Raw genomic sequence first — 17,726 nt, 5'->3', positions numbered from 1 at the left:
TTTTCATGGGGCCCCCAAGTCTTTTTCACTTTGATGCCCCATATTTTAAATTTTTTTGCAACCCCTATGTATCTCCTGTACTTTAGTCTATTTTTACCTATATGGTGGTTTCTCTGAAATGAGGGACCAATGAAGGACCGCTGAAGAAATTGAGCCTCCCTAGGCAGACAGTGAGTTGAGCCTGTGCTCAGAACGCATATAGAAGATAATGTGGTTCAGAAGCCACCTGTTTGTTTTATGAACATATTATTCCTACACAGAGACGTTCAGCCAGATAATACATAGTTATAGAAGTTCTGGGGCAGAGCAAAATGTGAACTTCCCTGATCAAACGTCCTTGAGAGACACCATCTTCCTACATCTCTCCAGTGACATCCCTTGTCTCTCCAGCACCATCCCCCATGCGTCTCACCAGTGTCATCTCCCCTGTCTCACCAGTGTCATTCCCCCTGCATCTCTCCAACACCAACCTCCCTTGCATCTCTTCAGTACCATCTTTATGTGTCTCACCAGCGTCAAACTCCCTGCATCTCACCCGCATTATCCTCTCTACATTTCACCAACATCATCCCTTCTGTGTCTCTCCAACACCAGCCCCCTGCAGCACTTCAGCATCATCTTCCTGCATCTCTCCAGAAGCTCACCCCACCTGTGTCCCTTCAACAGCTCACCCATCTGTGACTCTCCAGCAGCTCACACCCTTGTGTTACTCTACTCCAGCCCCTTCTCACCTTCTTTGTCTTCTCTTTTGCACACAGTGCCTGCTCCTATTCCCTGCATGATGTCACATGTGCCATGCCTCAAAAAGGTGCCACAGGGACCTGAGGAGGGGACAGCAGACTGATGGACACAGCACAGCCCAGTGGTGTACTTAACATATTAGGAACCCTGGGTGTGTACTTTATTTGTCCCACTAGTAGGTCCCAGTGCCCCCCCCCGTATGCCATGCAGTGTCCCCTATTATGCCCATCAGTTCACCCTCTGTATTCCACACAGTGGTACCCTGTATGCCACACAGTGTCCCCAACATATAAGCCTCACAGTGGCCCCCTCTACACTACACAACACCATCAAAAGTGCCACCTAATACTTATCTCTTGCGGCTGGCTCCTCTTTATTCTTCCAGATCTGCTTTCTCTATACTCAGTGCATACAGTGCAGAACAACTTCTGAGTCCATCAGAATTATGGACATGATGTGACACGTGATGCTGATAAGCGGATGCGGGAGCCACTCTGCACAGTATGCAAAGCCATGCCAACCCCTGTTCTCAGCAATTGCAGGTTCAGACCATGGTCATGCGCATCATCTATAATAGCACACAGAATGGTGGGCTCTAGCAAAGTGCACATATTCAAGGCCGTGGTGGAAGCAGAACTAGGTCCACCTACCAATACAGATGACAGAACACAGTTACACCCCGTTCCAGCCCACTTTAACCCTTGCATATTAGACTAATAGTACTCTAGGGATAATTATATTGAGGAACCAAAAAGCAAATGTTTCAGGATATGTTGATCTGATGGGGAAGGGACTTAAATGACATTAAAAATCTAAGGGGTAAATTTACTAAGAATCGAGATAGGTCGTGATTTATTTTTTTCCTGCTTGCAAATTTACTAAAGGAAAAGTCGGGTGAGATAGAGAGAGATTCTCTCGTCTCACTCGTAAAACTCATGTGAGATAGCAATCTCGAATCAAATTACCATCAGGCCAAATCAGAAGTACTTTTCACCTAAAACATATACATCTCTCAAATTTACCAAAAATCGGGATGACAAGCTCGGGTGAGATAGGAGCAAACTCTCTGTCAAAATCACTTTTCAAACTCTCAACCCTCTGAGCTGCCAGATGGTCAGAAACATACTCAAATCATTGTGATTTGTGTATGTTTCTTTCTGTAAATGGTTAAAATAGGGTTAATTTGTTAAAAAAAATTACATGACGTCCCCCCCAAAACACTAACCAGCCTCGGGCTTGCCAGCCTGTCCTGGTTCTTAATTTACAGGGAAAAAATGTGTAGGGTTCCACTGTAAATTACAAACCAGCAACAGACAGCAGGGAAAGAGCTGGTTTTAGATATACGGAGAAAAAAATTGACGTGAGGTCCCCCATATATTTAAAACCAGCCCTGGACCCTTTCTAACGGGGGAATGATGCCACAGCCAGGGGTGTCCTTTCACCGGGGCCCCCAGCCACAGCATCAGCCCTGACCGTTAGTCAGCCCAGGCCAGGGATCCCTGGGGATATGGGGACCCCCCCAATAAAGGGGTCACCCTCTCCAGGGCACCCCTGGCCTAGGCTGACAGCCCTGGGCTATCCCCGCCACCCCTGGGTGGTGGGTGGCGTGTTGATTGTGTTAGTGTATTGTGTAAAAATAAGAATAATTCACATTGTCTTTACAGTGGAACTACAGGTCCCAGCAAGCCTCCCCCGCATGCTGGTACGTGGGTCACAGCCAATGAGCAGCCGCTAATGTTAGCCGCTGATTGGCCGGCGGCCCGGGAATGATGTCCACTCGTTCCCACGAGCAGACATTAGCGCAGTGTAACAGCATGCATGTTGTTACACTGTATCTGGCAGGTATTGGATTTCTGCGGAGAACATCGGGGGACATAAAGGTGAGTATTGGATCTTTTTTTACAGGCAATTCGATGGGATACTTTACGTTGACAAAGGGACATGAACATCTGGAAACAGGTGAGTATGTGTAAGTGTGTTTATGGATGCAAAAAAGCTTTATTTTCATGGTGTGTTGTGTGTTTTATTAACCATTTCTTTACAGGTGAACTACAGGTACCAGTGGGCCCTTAATGCCTCGCATGCTGTTACTTTTGGTTCTCCAAATACCAGCATGCGGGGGAGGCTTGCTGGGACCTGTAGTTCCACTGTAAAGACAATGTGAATTATTCTTATTTTTACACAATACACTAACACAATCAACCCGCCACCCACCGCCCAGGGGTGGCGGGGATAGTCCCGGGCTATCAGCCTAGGCCAGGGGTGCCCTGGAGAGGGTGACCCCTTTATTGGGGGATGTGATCAGAATATAGTGGAAAATATTCCGTGCGCCCTAAAGCAACCCGTGGTTGAAGGTAAAAAAGTGTCACTCACACTCCACCAGAAATATATTGAAAAAATATTACCAACAATAATCCTCAGGCGCTTAAAGATAAACTAGACCTCAAAAAAAACCAGAAGAAATTTCATAGTGCAATACATTTAAGATCTCTTTTATATCACAATGACCCCCTTCTTTTTTCAGACTCGTACCATTAGGGATGGTCTACTATAAAAAGTAGACAGAACAGCATGTATTAAAATTTGTAGTTCTCTTCCGAATAAATGGTTTTCCTTTTTCTTTTAATAAACACAATCTCCAACGTTGTATATGTAAAGAGAGAAATAATTCCAAAAATAGTGTAATACTATTTTTAATTCCAAATACAGTTTTAAAACATAATGAATGAAACAAATGTGAGTGTGGAATAAATGGACCCTCACCAGATGACTTGGTCTACCCAATCAGTAGACAACAAAGCATAAGTCCGAAATCTGAGGCGTCCCCGGTAGTTGTTAGACGGACCAACTGGGAAGTGTCCAAAAAAGTCCTCACTCAGCTCCTCCACCAACGTGTTTCGATACTATTGCATCTTTTTCAAGATATGAGGAGACATGCAAAGCCTTCCGATATATATACCCCACCTAATAAGCATAAGCTAAACCTATTGCCAGACATGGATCAACTTGCCAGACTAAAGGTATGGTTTCCCTGTTAAGAGAGCTGCTCCCTCCACTCCATCTCTGTCCACAGTTAAAGCCGGTTGATGTAACCTCAGGTGATGTAAATCGGCACCCATCTTGACCACAGGTCTGTGTTCCGAGCCTCTCTTTCATGCTCGTCGTGTCACTTCCGGTCACCTGTTCCCATACTTCCTGTGTTACTGACTGTGCATTAGAGATTCAATGGACTTAATTCAATAGGGAGTCAGCGTCCTTCTTATTAGCGGCGGCCATTTTTGCAGAGATTTTTATCGGAAGACCCATTTAAAATACAAAATGAAACAAGAAATATAAAATTAATAACTTTTAAAACAACATATAAAAGAATAAATCCTGTGCAAATATGCAGAAATGTAATAAAATCCTATGAGTAGCAGCTTTTTTAACAAGATATATCAAAAGAACACCATTTAATAAAACCATGTGGACAAAAATAATAATTACATATAGAATGATGAATCGAATAAAAACCTGTGCAGATATGCAAAAATATAATAAAATCTTATAAAAACCATTTAACCTCAAAATCCTTATTGAGTCCTATGGGTTTAAGAGTTTTAAAATTATGTATCATTTGCATTTCTTTTCTAGCTAGTTTTTGTGCTATATCACTCCCTCTTATATCCGCTTTCACTTTCTTAAGCCCATAAAAATTCTTTATGTGGCTTGTATCACAATTATGCATTTCCCTAAAGTGATTAGAAAGGGCATGGGTCTCAATGCCCTTCCGTATATTCCGCAGATGTTCCCCAATTCTGGTTTTTAAAGGTCTACTTGTACGACCTATATAGAATTTGTTACATGTGCATTCTATGCAGTAAATAACATTAAAAGAATGACAGGTCAGGAAATCCTTAATCTTGTGTTCCTTATTATTAATTATCATCTCAGTTTTTTTATTACCAAATGTATTTTTAATATTCTTACAACCAATACAAGTCCCACATCTAAAAAAACCTTCCGAAATAACATTGGTATGTCTTGGTGATGTGGGATGTAAACTCCTAACCAATTTAGACTTTAGATTTGGGGCCCTCCTGAAGATGCATATTGGATTATTCGGAAGTTCTTCTCTGATTATAGGGTCCTTTTTTAATATTGGCCAGTGTTTTCTCATTATTTTTCTTACTTGTTGATATTGGGAAGAATAGTTGGTTATGAAAGACCACTTGAATCTTTCATCATTCCTTTTCTCTTTTTCAATCTTTTTCATACATGTTTCTCTTTCTAGATTTGTTACTATTTCAAGTGAGGCATTGATTTTTTCCTCATTATAACCACAGGCCATAAAACACTTTTTCATCTCTGTGGCTTGTGATAAAAATATACTTTGATCAGAACAATTCTTTTTTAACCTTTTAAACTGTCCCATTGGTATAGTGTCTAACCAATTCTCATGGTGACAACTATTTCTATTTATATAATTTCTTGAATCAGTAGGTTTTATAAAATTCCTTGTTTTCAATTGTTCACCATCAATAAAAATAGTAAGATCTAAAAAGTTTACCTTTTCCTTACGAATATCAAATTCTAATTTAATGTTTCTGTCATTTTTGTTTAAAAATTCACAAAAAGAATCTAAAATGGTTCGATCACCCTTCCATATAAAAAATACATCATCTATATATCTATGCCAGGACACCAGGTTCGCCCGGAACGGGTTCTCATTCCATATATAGTCCCGTTCCCATGCCCCCATGAAAATGTTGGCATAGCTTGGGGCGAACCTGGTGCCCATGGCTGTGCCTCTCTTCTGTATATAAAATTCATCCTTAAATACAAAAAAATTATTAAAAAGGATAAAACCTATACTTTCAATAAGAAATTCCTGTAAAACTGTATTCATTGATGAATTCGCTAAAACACTTTTTACTGCCTCCATACCTTGATAATGGTCAATAATAGTGTAAAGCGAATTCACATCGGCAGTTACTAAAAAATAATCTTCCTCCCATTTTATAGTTTTTAATATCTCTAACACATCCCCCGTATCTTTCAAATGGGAAATGTTTAAAGAGACATAAGGCTGTAGATTGAAATCTATGTATTGAGACAGATTGGAGGTTAATGACTCCACACCTGAAATAATGGGTCTCCCTGGTGGTCTTTCTTTACACTTATGTATTTTTGGTAAAATATATAAGGTTGGAATGATGGGATGTTCAACCCACAGAAATTTGAACTCCGCCTCTGTTAAAATATTTTTTAATTTATATTTCTCCAGAAGTTCTTTCAACAATGCCATAGTTCTTTTTGTTGGATCGGCCCGTAATTTTTTGTATGTGTTGTTATCTTCTAATTGACGATAAATTTAAATTTCATAATCTTTTCTGTTAAGTAGGACAACCCCCCCCCTTATCGGTGGGTTTAATACCTAAATTTTTATCTTCCACCAAGGTTTTCAAACCTTCCCTTTCTTTTCTAGTGATATTTTGTTTGAACTTTTTTGAATTTAATTTCTCTAAATCCACTCTCACAAGGCTACTAAAAGTTTCAATGAAACAGCCCTTCAAATGAGAGGGAAAAAAGGTTGATTTCGGGTTTAAAGGGAGTCAAAGCCTGAACTTCCTCATTAGTTTCTCTTTCTTTTTGTAATTTGAAAAACTTTTTTAAGGTAAGTTTTCTCAGAAATTTCTCGACATCAATAAAAATTTCAAACTGGTTGATTCGAGTTGAAGGTGCGAATTTTAACCCTTTTTCCAATACTGACCTTTCCTCTTCCAACAGAACATGAGTACTTAAATTAAAGATTTTAGTTTTCTCAAGTTCTTCTGCTTTTTCACAAGGAATTCCTTCTTTTTCTGACTGTCCGCCTAATGTACCTTCTCCCTCTTTATTTCACTGTTTATTTTTATAAGTAGTGATCTTTTTCTTATTATAACACTTTTTTCTTTCCTTCTTTTTAATTTTTCCCCCCCTTGACCCTCTAAAGGGACCTTTTATCTCCACTTGGATGGTCTCCTTGTTAGCTCTAAAAAAGAAGAGGACAAAGGACTTTCATGTTCCAACGTGTGGAATCTGTTATTTTTAGACCTCATGTCCTCCCAAGGCCTTTTTTCTGGGGGATATTCGTTATGCCGATTAGTCCTTTCACTATTTTTAAATTTTGTATCCTCCCAATGTCTTTCTTTTTGTGGATATTCATTATGTCGATCATTCCTTCTATAATTGGATCCAGAATTCTTCCATTGTGAAATATTCCTAATTCTACCCATTCCATGCATGTTTTGGGAGTTTTGATTATTTTCAATTGGATTAACCCATCTTTCTCTCCTATGCTTGAAGGTTTGAGTTTGAGAATTACTTTCTTTTATTTGATTAAACCTTAAAGGAGGTTTCTGTACTTCTTTCTCTATTTTTGAATTATTGACATTTCTATTTATTTCCAATTCTGCTTCCTTCATGTCTCTAATATATTTATTAAATTTCCTTTTAATAAGAATTTGTTCTGATCTCCCCAATCTATCTTCAATAATATTTTCTTTTTCTTTATAATATAGTGAATTGATAAAGGGAGTAGTCAGAATTTTGCATGTATTAATTTCCTCCTCAAATATACGGAGTTCTCTTCTTCTCTCCTCAATAATTAATTCTATTAATCTAAGAGAACAATCCTTAATGATATTATCCCATTTTTCCTTGAATTGTTCTGTAGATGTAGAGAAGCTAGCCTTTTTATTAATTTTGAGTCCCCTTGGGATTAAATGATTGGCCAGATACCTTTCTAATGTAGCAACTTCCCACCATATTTTATTTTCTTTGATAAGCAAATGCTCCAAATTATCCATGATACTACTAAGATCTTCATCTTGTACATTGCTATCATTTTCAGGTGTAGAGAACAATTGGTCTGATTTTTTAACCCTATCTTCTCTAATTTGAAACATTTTGGCAGCACAGATAATACCACAATAGAAGTGAAAAATGCAAGGCGTCCCCGGTAGTTGTTAGACGGACCAACTGGGAAGTGTTTAGGGCGCACGGAATATTTTCCACTATCTTCTGATCATATTGCATTTTTCACTTCTATTGTGGTATTATCTGTGCTGCCAAAATGTTTCAAATTAGAGAAGATAGGGTTAAAAAATCAGACCAATTGTTCTCTACACCTGAAAATGATAGCAATGTACAAGATGAAGATCTTAGTAGTATCATGGTTAATTTGGAGCATTTGCTTATCAAAGAAAATAAAATATGGTGGGAAGTTGCTACATTAGAAAGGTATCTGGCCAATCATTTAATCCCAAGGGGACTCAAAATTAATAAAAAGGCTAGCTTCTCTACATCTACAGAACAATTCAAGGAAAAATGGGATAATATCATTAAGGATTGTTCTCTTAGATTAATAGAATTAATTATTGAGGAGAGAAGAAGAGAACTCCGTATATTTGAGGAGGAAATTAATACATGCAAAATTCTGACTACTCCCTTTATCAATTCACTATATTATAAAGAAAAAGAAAATATTATTGAAGATAGATTGGGGAGATCAGAACAAATTCTTATTAAAAGGAAATTTAATAAATATATTAGAGACATGAAGGAAGCAGAATTGGAAATAAATAGAAATGTCAATAATTCAAAAATAGAGAAAGAAGTACAGAAACCTCCTTTAAGGTTTAATCAAATAAAAGAAAGTAATTCTCAAACTCAAACCTTCAAGCATAGGAGAGAAAGATGGGTTAATCCAATTGAAAATAATCAAAACTCCCAAAACATGCATGGAATGGGTAGAATTAGAAATATTCCACAATGGAAGAATTCTGGATCCAATTATAGAAGGAATGATCGACATAATGAATATCCACAAAAAGAAAGACATTGGGAGGATACAAAATTTAAAAATAGTGAAAGGACTAATCGGCATAACGAATATCCCCCAGAAAAAAGGCCTTGGGAGGACATGAGGTCTAAAAATAACAGATTCCACATGTTGGAACATGAAAGTCCTTTGTCCTCTTCTTTTTTAGAGCTAACAAGGAGACCATCCAAGTGGAGATAAAAGGTCCCTTTAGAGGGTCAAGGGGGGGAAAAATTAAAAAGAAGGAAAGAAAAAAGTGTTATAATAAGAAAAAGATCACTACTTATAAAAATAAACAGCGAAATAAAGAGGGAGAAGGTACATTAGGCAGACAGTCAGAAAAAGAAGGAATTCCTTGTGAAAAAGCAGAAGAACTTGAGAAAACTAAAATCTTTAATTTAAGTACTCATGTTCTGTTGGAAGGGGAAAGGTCAGTATTGGAAAAAGGGTTAAAATTCGCACCTTCAACTCGAATCAACCAGTTTGAAATTTTTATTGATGTCGAGAAATTTCTGAGAAAACTTACCTTAAAAAAGTTTTTCAAATTACAAAAAGAAAGAGAAACTAATGAGGAAGTTCAGGCTTTGACTCCCTTTAAACCGAAATCAACCTTTTTTCCCTCTCATTTGAAGGGCTGTTTCATTGAAACTTTTAGTAGCCTTGTGAGAGTGGATTTAGAGAAATTAGATTCAAAAAAGTTCAAACAAAATATCACTAGAAAAGAAAGGGAAGGTTTGAAAACCTTGGTGGAAGATAAAAATTTAGTTATTAAACCCACCGATAAGGGGGGGGGTTGTCCTACTTAACAGAAAAGATTATGAAATTTAAATTTATCGTCAATTAGAAGATAACAACACATACAAAAAATTACGGGCCGATCCAACAAAAAGAACTATGGCATTGTTGAAAGAACTTCTGGAGAAATATAAATTAAAAAATATTTTAACAGAGGCGGAGTTCAAATTTCTGTGGGTTGAACATCCCATCATTCCAACCTTATATATTTTACCAAAAATACATAAGTGTAAAGAAAGACCACCAGGGAGACCCATTATTTCAGGTGTGGAGTCATTAACCTCCAATCTGTCTCAATACATAGATTTCAATCTACAGCCTTATGTCTCTTTAAACATTTCCCATTTGAAAGATACGGGGGATGTGTTAGAGATATTAAAAACTATAAAATGGGAGGAAGATTATTTTTTAGTAACTGCCGATGTGAATTCGCTTTACACTATTATTGACCATTATCAAGGTATGGAGGCAGTAAAAAGTGTTTTAGCGAATTCATCAATGAATACAGTTTTACAGGAATTTCTTATTGAAAGTATAGGTTTAATCCTTTTTAATAATTTTTTTGTATTTAAGGATGAATTTTATATACAGAAGAGAGGCACAGCCATGGGCACCAGGTTCGCCCCAAGCTATGCCAACATTTTCATGGGGGCATGGGAATGGGACTATATATGGAATGAGAACCCGTTCCGGGCGAACCTGGTGTCCTGGCATAGATATATAGATGATGTATTTTTTATATGGAAGGGTGATCGAACCATTTTAGATTCTTTTTGTGAATTTTTAAACAAAAATGACAGAAACATTAAATTAGAATTTGATATTAGTAAGGAAAAGGTAAACTTTTTAGATCTTACTATTTTTATTGATGGTGAACAATTGAAAACAAGGAATTTTATAAAACCTACTGATTCAAGAAATTATATAAATAGAAATAGTTGTCACCATGAGAATTGGTTAGACACTATACCAATGGGACAGTTTAAAAGGTTAAAAAAGAATTGTTCTGATCAAAGTATATTTTTATCACAAGCCACAGAGATGAAAAAGTGTTTTAAGGCCTGTGGTTATAATGAGGAAAAAATCAATGCCTCACTTGAAATAGTAACAAATCTAGAAAGAGAAACATGTATGAAAAAGATTGAAAAAGAGAAAAGGAATGATGAAAGATTCAAGTGGTCTTTCATAACCAACTATTCTTCCCAATATCAACAAGTAAGAAAAATAATGAGAAAACACTGGCCAATATTAATAAAGGACCCTATAATCGGAGAAGAACTTCCGGATAATCCAATATGCATCTTCAGGAGGGCCCCAAATCTAAAGTCTAAATTGGTTAGGAGTTTACATCCCACATCACCAAGACATACCAATGTTATTTCGGAAGGTTTTTTTAGCTGTGGGACTTGTATTGGTTGTAAGAATATTAAAAATACATTTGGTAATAAAAAAACTGAGGTGATAATTAATAATAAGGAACACAAGATTAAGGATTTCCTGACCTGTCATTCTTTTAATGTTATTTACTGCATAGAATGCACATGTAACAAATTCTATATAGGTCGTACAAGTAGACCTTTAAAAACCAGAATTGGGGAACATCTGCGGAATATACGGAAGGGCATTGAGACCCATGCCCTTTCTAATCACTTTAGGGAAATGCATAATTGTGATACAAGCCACATAAAGAATTTTTATGGGCTTAAGAAAGTGAAAGCGGATATAAGAGGGAGTGATATAGCACAAAAACTAGCTAGAAAAGAAATGCAAATGATACATAATTTTAAAACTCTTAAACCCATAGGACTCAATAAGGATTTTGAGGTTAAATGGTTTTTATAAGATTTTATTATATTTTTGCATATCTGCACAGGTTTTTATTCGATTCATCATTCTATATGTTATTATTATTTTTGTCCACATGGTTTTATTAAATGGTGTTCTTTTGATATATCTTGTTAAAACAGCTGCTACTCATTTTATTACATTTCTGCATATTTGCACAGGATTTATTCTTTTATATGTTGTTTTAAAAGTTATTAATTTTATATTTCTTGTTTCATTTTGTATTTTAAATGGGTCTTCCGATAAAAATCTCTGCAAAAATGGCCGCCGCTAATAAGAAGGACGCTGACTCCCTATTGAATTAAGTCCATTGAATCTCTAATGCACAGTCAGTAACACAGGAAGTATGGGAACAGGTGACCGGAAGTGACACGACGAGCATGAAAGAGAGGCTCGGAACACAGACCTGTGGTCAAGATGGGTGCCGATTTACATCACCTGAGGTTACATCAACCGGCTTTAACTGTGGACAGAGATGGAGTGGAGGGAGCGGCTCTCTTAACAGGGAAACCATACCTTTAGTCTGGCAAGTTGATCCATGTCTGGCAATAGGTTTAGCTTATGCTTATTAGGCGGGGTATATATATATCGGAAGGCTTTGCATGTCTCCTCATACCTTGAAAAAGATGCAATAGTATCGAAACACGTTGGTGGAGGAGCTGAGTGAGGACTTTTTTGGACACTTCCCAGTTGGTCCGTCTAACAACTACCGGGGACGCCTCAGATTTCGGACTTATGCTTTGTTGTCTACTGATTGGGTAGACCAAGTCATCTGGTGAGGGTCCATTTATTCCACACTCGCATTTGTTTCATTCATTATGTTTTAAAACTGTATTTGGAATTAAAAATAGTATTACACTATTTTTGGAATTATTTCTCTCTTTACATATACAACGTTGGAGATTGTGTTTATTAAAAGAAAAAGGAAAACCATTTATTCGGAAGAGAACTACAAGTTTTAATACATGCTGTTCTGTCTACTTTTTATAGTAGACCATCCCTAATGGTACGATTCTGAAAAAAGAAGGGGGTCATTGTGATATAAAAGAGATCTTAAATGTATTGCACTATGAAATTTCTTCTGTTTTTTTTTAGGTCTAGTTTACCTTTATTGGGGGAGTCTACAACTCCCTAGGATCCCTGGCCTGGGCTGACTAATGGTCAGGGCTGATGCTGCGGCTGGGGGGGCCCAGTGAAAGGGCTCCCCTGGCTGTGGCATCAGTCCCCCGTTAGAAAGGGTCCAGGGTTGGTTTTAAAAATACGGGGGTACCTCACGTCATTTTTTTTCTCCGTATATTTAAAACCAGCTCTGTCCCTGCTGCCTGTTGCTGGTTCGTAATTTACAGTGGAACCCTACACATTTTTTTCCCTGTAAATTAAGAACAAGGACAGACTGGCAAGCCCGAGGCTGGTTAGTCTATTGAGGGGGGACCTCACATCAATTATTTAAAAAAACATTTATCTATTTTTTACAAGTCTTAACACACAAGCACCAAGCACATATCTCACTGATATGTGCAGGCTGCTTGCTCGGAAGAGATTTGCAGAGAGAAAACACTGCAATCTTGGGTGAGTAATCTCCTGCAAAACGAGTTACTCGGGAGAAATATCTCGTTCTGCTTCACCATCGGCAAACTTGTTTAGCCTCAAATCACCTGTTGGTAAATTTAGTAAAAAAAAAGGGTTTGAATCACCCGAATTTTGGCAAGTACCAGATAAATCACTTTGAAAATCGGAACCATCTCGAATCTTAGTAAATTTACCCCTGAGTGTTGATAAATTATTAACATTTATATAGTGCCAGAATATTCTATTGCACTTTACAATTGGGAACAAAACATTAATTAAACAAGACTGGGTAATAACAGACAGACAAAAGGTTAAGAGGGCCCTGCTCGCAAGCTTTCAATTTATAATTTTATCATCAGAATCATAGGAGACAGCTCTGTGGGTACTTAGGAATCCCCAATGTATGTGCTGCCACAGTTACGAACCATGCCTATGTATTCCATTTTTCATCTATAAGGGGAGGGGGATATTGTGAGGACCCCCAATCATCTTGTAAAGTTGGCACCTATGATCAAATGAATTATGCCTACCTATAATCGTATAACTATGCCACAGTTCTTATACAGGGGATGTAGTCAAAAGGTTCACAATGACAACATTGTCGACATCATAACGGTCAGTATTGTTAAAATGTCAACATGCAACATGTAGATGTTCTCAGAATGTCAATATGTGACATGTTGACATTTTAACAATACTGAAATAAGGGTTAGACTGTAGGGGGAGGTAAGGGTTTAGCACTAAAAGAAGGGTTAGGGATAGGGATTAGGTTTAGGGATAGGGGAGAAATACTCACCTGAAACCAGGAGGATTGAAGGGACACTGGAGATAATAGGAAAGGAATAAAAAAATATTATGCTTTTTGGAGCCCCATGTGCTTTTATATCTGCGTGCTATACATATTTTGTATGTCACAAGAGCTCTGCTTGTGATATAAATCATAGCATATTGTACTTCCGATGTATATATAGTTGCCACATTCTAATGATTCCCAAATGTACTGTTTTATTTAATGCAACTGTGTGCTTATTTGGTGTTTTGTTTGTGTACACTCCTATTATCCATGTTAACCTTTCATTCAATAAATACCAATGATGATAACAATAATCTAGCAGGGTGAGAAGGTTTAATAATGATTTATCATTCTTACCCTTTTTTTCTTTCACAATCCCTTCTCATTTTGTAGCATGAATCATTTCTGAACATTTAGGTAATTAGTTACTCTTACTGATTATCAGTAGCCTGTCATACAACCCTGGAAGTTCATTTCTGATTTATAGCCACGTTCTGCCTGAGGTGACAATGATAATGAAGTTTTTTCCTTCTCTTGCAGTTGATTTCATAGGTGGCTTTGACTCCTATGGCTACCAGGGTCCTCAGAAGACATCTCACTTACAGCTGCAGCCCATGTATATGTAAGTATATCAGCTTCATGCATGCTGTGAGTGACAGTTATTAAGAGGCTATTTCTGCTGAAGGATAAAAAAATACAAATTAAACACATTCACATTTTCCTCTATTCTGACCCCAGGCTACACTTCACGATATTAAGCCAGATATTACTCTTCTCACTCTTCAGTTTAATGATTTTTGGAAATGTGATCTGCTTAAAATTAACTTTAGCCCTATTCTCTAATGGTTTCTTGTCTTAAATCAGGAAATGAAAAATCTCGACATAGTTATTTTACATTTCTCGTTTAGGCTGGCATTAATATTTTCCCTGCAATACAGCTGTACTGTATGTGGCTGAACCACTCACATAAAGCTTGCAGGTCATTTTCACCACACATTCAGTTGACAAGGATATTGGGACATAATAGAAAGAAATTGGATTATAACTGTTTCTTTTTACATAACTATGCAATTGAGTAGAACACATTAGTAATTTTGAAGAGTAAAAATGACTATTATCAAGTGAATAAAATTCTAGCAAAATCAATAAAACTCTGATACATACAAAATGCATAGAAGTAAGCCCGAAGGCTGACATTTAAGCATGAGGGACATTAAACCACAAGTGTTTTGAGTGTTGCCAGTTTAATAACGTGCTGGCTATTGCCCCTGTAAGTTTAGCTGGTCTTATGCAGCCAATTAATGTTTCATGGGGAGTGGTCTAGGAGTATTTAATGGAGTGATATATGGAAATCTCTCTCTTTGTTCCAGTTTTTGTCCAGGACAGAGAAGTACATTTGTCAGTGTAATATTGCCTTAATATAATTCTTAGTGCTTTCATTCTCCTTCTCTTTCTCTCTTGCTGTTCTTTCCTGTATTTCTTCTCATTCATTTTGCTGTCCCTATTTAACACCTCTCCATTCCTATATTATTCCTTGATTTTCGCTGATCTAGTCCTTGTATCATACCATGTCCCGCCCCCCGCACATCCTGTTCCATGTCTGGTTGACCTCTTACCTACTACTGGAGAGCGCTGAGGCTGCAGGCTCTCCTGTTGTCCACATCAGCGGCTGCCGCACATTAGCACGTCGTGTGCCTGAGACGGTGGCCATGCATCCTCAATTGGGCAATTGGGCAGGACTGCGGTTGTGGCCGTCGACCCTGCCATTGCCTTAGCGGGTGGGAGGCAGGTGGCCCAACAAACTTCCTGGAAAGGGCATCAGCATTGAGATGCTGTTTCCCCAAACCATGCTGCACCCTCAAACTTAAATGGCTGCTAAGACAAAAACCAACGGGTTACATAAGTATTCACTTCTTTGTTTGTGTGCAGCCATTATAAAGGGGTATGATCTGTAACCAACAAAAACTCCCGGCCCAACAAATATTATTTTAATGAGTCTACTGCCCACTTAATTGCCAAGCACTCTTGCTCCACCGTTGAGTACTTGCGCTCCCTGGGCAGCAATTTCCGGCTAAGGCAGAGGATGGGTTTCTCTTCCCCTTCTATCACTTGGGAAAGGACTGCCCCCAATCCCGTACCTGAGGCATCTGTCTGCAATATAAACTGCTTTTTAAAGTTAGGAGCCTGCAAAACAGGTTCTGCACACAAGGTGCGCCTTAAATCCTGTCATGCAGCTTCTGCTGCTCTAGACCATACTATCTTGCCTGGGGACTGTTTTTCAAGACACACAGTTAATGGTGCTGCCCTAGTTGTGAAATCACGAATAAATCTGCGGTAGTAACCCACTAGGCCAAGGAATGTTCTGAGCTGGGATTTACATTTGGGTTTACGCCATGTGAGGACCACCTCCACCTTACTGGGCTGAGGTTTTATCTGCCCTCTGCCTACAATGTATCCCAAATATTTTGCCTCCACCATTCCAATGGCACACTTCTCAGGATTAGCAGTAAACCCATGTGCCCGTAAAGATTGCAACACTGCTTCTACTCTTGGTAGGTGTGACTACCAGTTGGGGCTAAAGATGACTATTTCATCAAGATATGCAGCTGCATATTCCTTGTGAGGCCGCAGCAACCTGTTCAGAGCCCTCTGGGAGGTTGCCGGAGCCCCATGCAGACCAAACGGCAGCATTTTATACTGAAACAAACCTTCTGGGGTAGAGAAGGCTGTCTTGGCCTTAGCAGCCTCAGTTAAAAGAATCTGCCAATACCCTTTTGTCAAATCTAGGGTGGTGAGATACTGGCTGTTTGCTAAATTCTCCACCAGCTCATCCATCCGGGGCATCGGATAGGAATCAAACTGTAACACTTTATTTAATTTGCGAAAATCATTGTAGAATCTTAAAGCTCCTGAATGCTTAGGCACTAAAACTATGGGATTATTCCATTCACTATTTGATTCCTCTATGATCCCTAGGCACAGCATTTCCTCTACTTCCTGTTTAACCACTGCCCGCTTTGCCTCGGGTATATGGTATGGCCTGTTTTATTACCACCCCAGGAGAAGTAACTATATCATGCTGGATAATTTGTTTTTTTTCCGGAATGGCAGAGAACACATCTTGGTGCCGTGCTACTAAACTCACCGCCTACTGTTTCTGGTGGGGATTAAGGGTAACTTCAATGGGTAGTCTGGAGTTTCTGGAGTTTGGGTAGTCTGACAGTCTGGAGTTTCCTTGGCAACCAAAGAGGACTGACCAGCGCTCTCTTTCCAGGGTTTTAACAGGTTTGCATGGTAGATTTGCATTTCTACCCTCCTGTCGAACCTTATAATTAACAGGTCCCACTGCCTCTATAACTTCATAAGGGCCTCGCCACTGGTCATACATTTTGCTTTCAGTGGTGGGTACCAGAACCAGTACCTTGACTCCCGGTTTAAAAGACCGATTAACCGCGGTCACGTTTTTGCAGCTGTTGTGCCCTATTCATGTGCTCGTTCACGAGTGGCGCAATTTGCCTTAAACGCCCATACAATTGGGTCACAAACTGAATGATGTTAGGCTCTTGGCATGACTGTTGTTCCCACCCTTATTTCAACAGATCTAAAATCCTTCTAGGTTGCCTCCCATAGAGGAGTTCAAAGAGACTAATGGCCTGATTCAGAGCCGGACGCTCTGACAGAGCGCTCGCTCTGAATTAGGGTCAGCTTTCTGTTTTTTTAGAGTGGCCTCCTGGCCGCTCGCATAGCTGTGGGTTACCACCCACAGCTATAGCGAGAGGCCAGGAAGATGGTCAAGACCATCGCGACCATCGGGCTTGCGATGAGACCCTTGTGGTAGGGTCTCGTTGCTGCAAGCCCTAGAGTGCTTTTGGCTCTAACAGGAATGCCTCCATCTGGGCAGCCATGCCCCTGGCCCGCCCACCAAAGGGGGCATGCTGTCATTCAACATCGACAGCCCACCCCCTTTGGTATGAGACACGAGCGATGGTTTGCCCATCGATATCCGGGTCTCGCGCATGCGCACGATGGAGCCGGCTCCGTCGTGCGCATGCGCACTGGGCCACCATCGACCCGCTTGTGAGCGCATAGCGCTCATGAGCAGGTCTGAATCAGGCCCTAAATCCCGTAGAGGATTGGGGC

General features: G+C 39.0%; 1 protein-coding gene across 1 annotated transcript in view; it reads left to right on the top strand.

Moving 5' to 3' along the window:
* The window catches only part of NKAIN2 (sodium/potassium transporting ATPase interacting 2), a 1,110,439-nt gene that overhangs the window by 1,071,634 nt on the left and 21,079 nt on the right, over window positions 1-17,726 (top strand). Inside the window, exon 6 of the mRNA XM_088443070.1 lies at window positions 14,127-14,208. Coding sequence (XP_088299196.1) covers window positions 14,127-14,208 — 82 coding nt within the window. The remainder of the gene's footprint in view (window positions 1-14,126; window positions 14,209-17,726) is intronic.

The sequence above is a fragment of the Taudactylus pleione genome, unplaced genomic scaffold (assembly GCF_031769625.1).
Source record: "Taudactylus pleione unplaced genomic scaffold, aTauple2 ptg000326l, whole genome shotgun sequence".
NCBI classification, from domain to species: Eukaryota; Metazoa; Chordata; class Amphibia; order Anura; family Myobatrachidae; genus Taudactylus; species Taudactylus pleione.
The sequence above is the reverse complement of the archived record's forward strand: the minus strand, read 5'-3'. Positions and strand labels throughout refer to the sequence as shown.